Here is a 5550-nt window from a genome sequence, read left to right as displayed (position 1 = left end):
AAAAAAAAAAAAAAAAAAAAAAGAAAAGAAATACATTCTGGCACATGCCGCATCATGTTAAATGAGATCAGCAAGACAGAAGGGGACAAACCCTATGGTCAAATTTACAGAAGCAGAAAAAGCTCGCGGGTGCTTAGTGGGTATAGTTTTCAGCATTGCAAGTTGAGAAAATTCCCGAGACGGCTCGCTCAGTGTAAATGTACTTAACACTATTGAACAGTGTAGCTACAATGGTGATACTTTTGTGTAATGTGTATTTTCCACAATGGAAAAAAGTCACCAGTGAGTTTTTTGTGTTCATCCTTGCACATTTATAAAATTCCAGCTACAGATAAATCTGCTTTACTTATTTACTGCTGTTGTTGGTATTACTTTTGCCTTACCATTTATTTTAATTCATACACAGATGTAAGGCTGCTGGGTCTTTCCTTCATTTCTTACCGAGCATATTTTCACTTGAGCTGATGAGTCTCCTGGCTCCTAAGTTTCACATGGATTTAGATGTCGCAGAAAATGCCCAATGCTGATCTTCCTTAGAAAATGGTGAACCGCCTTAGGACAATCCAATCACTTCTCCTTTCAAGGTTTCAACACACAAAAAGACATACTGTGCTGAGACTCTGGGAGGTTTTGGGATGAGTTTGAATCAAAACTGTGTCTGCGGCCTTCACCAAGAAGGGGCTTCCTATCCAGGCAGAAGGAACGGGAAGGACCAGGAGTGTGTGTGTGTGTGTGTATGTGTGTGTGTGTGTGTGTGTGTGTGTGTGTGTGTGTGGTGCCCACTACTCAGTCTTGGAGAACCACAGCCTCAATGCTCATGATTTTGGGTTCATAAGCAGCATCATTCCCTCCTTGCCTCTGAGACTAGCCAGTCAATGGTTAGCTCTATCCACGTTATCTGCAGTTGGACAAGAAATGGAGTTTCACAGTGTGTGTGTGTGTGTGTGTGTGTGTGTGTGTGTGTGTTTTCTAGGCCCACCCAGCATGCCTTGCCCCCAGGAAAAAGTCAATAAATGGTTATTGAATTTAGAGCGTCCTTCTTCCCAATCGCTGAGGTTTAATCTATTCCCGATTCAGAATATCTATTAACTTTGCAGCATCACTAAGCCTTTAAAAAAAAATCCATTTGTGGATGCGTTTAAAGACTTCACAGTAAATCTCGCTATACCGATTAAGAGAAAGCTGTGAAAGGAAGCATGCTCATTCAACACACCAGTAGCCATTGGTAAAATGTAATTTAATTTAATCATTTAAATTTACATTGTTAATGTACAAGAGCATTTCTTTCAAACCACAGGTTAACACACACTTACTAAAAAGCAATGCTGTTAGAGGAGAAGGGCTTGGAGACTCAGCCACTGGAAACAAAAGCAAGGCACTCTCCAGGAACAGCAAGTGAATTCCCATTTCCCGCTGAGGGCGGGTTCACACTGAGACAGCTCCAGTCAGGGGCGTGGGGTGGGAATCACCTGCATTAATGCTTGTCCTCTGCAGAGCTAGTGTGCCTTCCACTCTGGGTACACTTGGGTGTCAACATTTAAAAATGATGACCTAAGAGGCTCTCATAGTTGTGATAACTATGGAAGACAGAAGAACACTGGCTGTATAGTCTTTCCTTTCAGCACTAGTGTCTGGCCCTTAACTAAAACAGCTTCATCATTCTTCAAACCAGCAGGTAGATGCTTAGACAGTCCTTTCCCTTTAATCTGTGGGTCTGAGGACAGAAGGGGGAACAGCATTTCCCAGAGCACCGTGCTGCTGTTTTGCTTTGCCTTTCAGACAGGACAAAAACAAACAAACAAACAAAAACAAAAAAATAAACAAAGAAAACAAAAACAAAAACAAAAAACCCAAGGAGTAACTTTCCAATACTCAAGGTGCACAAGAAGGTTATGTACGCTCAGTACTTTTAATTTATTCAAATTCAAATTGAATTTGGTCTGAAGCGATCTCATGTGAAATGTTAGCTTTCCTGATATTTAATAATGTTTATTATGTTTGCATATAAGCTCAACAAATTAATGCCAAAGTACTACTTTATTCAAGGCTGTCTGCAGGTAAAATGTTAGTACGAGTGACTATGTTTAAAAGTCTATTTTCCTATGAGTGCAGTAAGATGTGGGGGAGATTAAGGGAAGATGGATTAAGCCCGAGTCTTTATCCCCTGTTGCTAAGCTCTTTGCCCTCCAATGGGCCCCCAGTTTTCTCCTTTGTGAATTTTAGTAGATATGATCAGATGATGAGCCAGGCCCCTTCCAAGTCTGAGGTTCAAAAATCTTAACATCTCAAGCCTTGTCATCTTGATAGGAAGGTGATATAGTTCATAAAATCTTATACAAACAAAACACAAGATCAAACATCCGAATGAGTTGCGAAAAAAAGGAGAGAATATGATTTGTTTTCTGGGTTATACTTTGCAGCAATTAGGCAATTCATTTGGCATTTGTTTGCTTGTATAATTTAATGACAATATAAACAGTATAGTTTGTTTGTTTTTTTTAAAAAGACTAAAGCAAAAATGATTAAAAGCTAACAAAAGCTACTGTGACATAAGTTTGACATTCAAAGTTTTTGAGTCTTAGCAAAACGGCCAAAGGTATCTTGAATTGATACAGAGTATATAATATAAAGACTTTTAGACCTTAAAATCTTCAAACATTATTAGAATTTAGCAAAACATAAGCAAAAATTTCATATCAAAGTGCTAGACAGTGCTGTCTTAAAGGTCACTGCAAATGAAGGGTAAAATAACTGCGTGGGAAGTGACATTTCTTGTACAAATGATTAATAAAAAGACACATTATAAATATATATGTAACCTGCTATGTTTATATATATATGCTTATTTAATTTCTAATTGGTGTATCCAAGTCACCACGAACACCCCATTTGATTACTCTGTACCTTAGCCTCCAGGAGCTGGTGGTCTTGCAATAAATACAGGCAAAGCTATTACAATATAACGTGCATACAAATGTTCATACAAATAAGGACACTATGCAACAAATCATTTCATAATAATATGGCATCAACAGTAGAAACATATAAAAGGGGGCACAAACACGGAATGTGGAACTGCAGCCCACTAATCTTCTCTAGAGCTCACATTAATACTATCTTTACTTCTTTTTTTTAAAAAGATGATTCTCTTGCTTTCCAAAATTGTCTCTAACCAATAACAAAAATTAAATTTTATATATATATATAAATCCTTATCATCTCTGGTGTTTACCCTGTATGACCCAGTTCCTACTCATTTGCTTGTTCTCCTAGGGTTAACACTTGATTGAGTCAACCAGTGTTCCTTGGGCTTCTGAATGGATGAATCAGGAACTTGCTACAACTGAAGTAGGTTTAGAGAACTCTGTCCAGGTCGACAAAACACAGCGAAGACAGTTGTATGCAATCCATTTTATAACCTGATCCCCCTTCAGGACGGCTGGATAGTCATCAGGGGTCGAATTCCATTGAGAATGGCCTGAAAGTCTTAGAAGGGCCACACCTCCGAAGGGTTCTACAGGGCAGGTGGATCAAGCCTTAGCTAGGAAAATGAGCACGCCATTTGATAGCATGACTGCCTCCTTCTTATTTTCATATAAAATAAGGGGGAGTTCACAAACAAGACTTAGTAAGACAGCACTCTAAAAAATTGCACTTGTATATGGAAGCAAATAGCCATTATCATTTTTGCTAAGTCTGATTTGTAGATAATCTTCCATCTTTTGCCATTTTTTTTTAAGAAGAAAGAAATGAAGAAAAGGGAATTTTCTGCCTCGTTTGCACCACATACCTACCCTTGACACAGGAAGTGTATCCTAAAGGGATCCGTCTTAGGACACAGCCCTACCCTGGTGAACAAGCCCTTGGCTGTTCTTATTTTTAAATACAAAGCAACCATAATCATATTCCCCCGAAAGAGTTTTGTTTTTTTTTTTGTTTTTTGTTTTTGTTTTTGTTTTTTTTTTTTTTTTAAAAAAAAAAACAGTTCTATTATCCTTTCTCCCCACCCCACTGCTGGGATAGTCATCCAAAAGTGCTTTATCAGCAATTTCTTAGAAAAACCTCATGAACTATTTACCCCCTCCCAACCCACCCACCAAAGCCTAAATATAAAACACAACCCCAACACAATACTCTGCAAGGTTTCTGGCTTTAGGTTGTAAGGAAAGGTGCCAGGAAAAGGAAAAAAAAGTCTTTGCTTTCTATGGGAGCTGCTTTTCCCCTGAAGGAAGGACAGAGTGGAAGGGGTTCAAACCCATTCTTCTGCTCACTTAATGATCAGGTACCAGCAGAGCAAGTAGCGCTCTGCTCAGGCTTCCCCTGCTCAGAAAGGCAGGGTGTCAAGGAAGAGCTTGTCGATGACAGAAGGTGGAGGCACCAAGTCCTCTAGCTTCAGGTAGAAGATGCGCTGGAGGCCCTGGGTACAGATCTTCCTCAGTTCTGCCAGTGCGCGCAGGACCCTGGGCTCTGAGGGCTCCAGAGCCTGTCCCTTCCTCTGGTGGTCCTTTAAGCTGCTTGTGATCTTGTTGCATAGCTCCTCCACTCTCTTTGGTTCTTTTAACCCATGTCGCTCTGTAGAAGGACAGAGAGAAGTTGGTAAGTTTGGGGGCAAGTCAAAGGCACTAGACGTCCTCATTAAGGTCTCTCTCCTTCTCTGTCAGACGAGTTAGGCATTTTATAGTTGGCTGGTCCTTTGTGGACTGGAGCAATAGCTCAGTTAGAAACTTAGTCGGGTCCTGCTTTTAATTCTCCAGAGCCCACCAGATATGGTGGCACATGCTTGTAATTCTAGCCTTGGGGAGGCAGAAGCAGGAGGATCTAGTGCTGGATAGCTAGCCTTGCCCACTTGGTTTGATACAGGAAAGGGAATTAATGTTTCTGTCCCAAACTGGGGAGGAAATCACTCATTCTAACCCCTTAGCCCCCGATCCTAAGTGTGTTCCATGCTAGCCAGTGCCAAGAAAAGCCACCTCTCCTTCCTGTATTTTGACCAATGCCTTGAACTCTACAAAACACACAGGTCCTCTAAGGCAGAGAAGGAAAAGTCACAGCAGAGAGAGGGAGGCCTGGGAGGACCCAGGGCAGGCATTTATCAAGACATGGAGAGTATCTCTTAAGGCTTCCCATGGCAGTCTTTTTTTTTTTTTTTTTTTTTTTTTGATAAAGCTAATGACATCTTCAGTCACACAGTTGCAGAAAACTGGCATTTGAAGCCCATCTTCCCGGAAGAGTCTGTTCTCTGGCTAGAAAACACTGTTGGGTCTCGCTATGACACAGGAGCCTGACATCCCATACAAGCGACTTTTACAGCTGGTGTAAAGTAGAACCTCTTTCCTAAGGGAAGAGCGGGGCATCCTTTATTCCTAATCTTCTTCTATTGGTGTATTTATATCTAAAAACCATGTTTATTCGTGTGTGTGTGTGTGTGTGTGTGTGAGTGTGTGTGTGTGTGTGTGTCTCTGTGTGTGTGTGTGTCTCTGTGTGTGTGTGTCTGTGTGTGTATGTGTGTCTGTGTGTGTGTGTGTGTGTCTGTGTGTGTCTGTGTGTGTG

The 5550-nt window shown here is 40.8% G+C and overlaps 1 protein-coding gene across 3 annotated transcripts in view; it reads right to left on the bottom strand.

The window, feature by feature from the left end:
• Positions 1-4109: 4109 nt before the first annotated feature.
• Positions 4110-5550, bottom strand: part of Nr4a3 (nuclear receptor subfamily 4 group A member 3) — a 42925-nt gene continuing 41484 nt past the window's right edge. For all 3 annotated transcript variants that reach the window (XM_021200463.2, XM_029539931.1, XM_021200466.2), the window contains one exon: positions 4110-4572. In XM_021200463.2, coding sequence (XP_021056122.1) covers positions 4325-4572 — 248 coding nt within the window. In that variant the 3' untranslated portion in view covers positions 4110-4324. The remainder of the gene's footprint in view (positions 4573-5550) is intronic.

Source organism: Mus pahari, chromosome 6 (assembly GCF_900095145.1).
Source record: "Mus pahari chromosome 6, PAHARI_EIJ_v1.1, whole genome shotgun sequence".
NCBI classification, from domain to species: domain Eukaryota; kingdom Metazoa; phylum Chordata; class Mammalia; order Rodentia; family Muridae; genus Mus; species Mus pahari.
The sequence above is the reverse complement of the archived record's forward strand: the minus strand, read 5'-3'. Positions and strand labels throughout refer to the sequence as shown.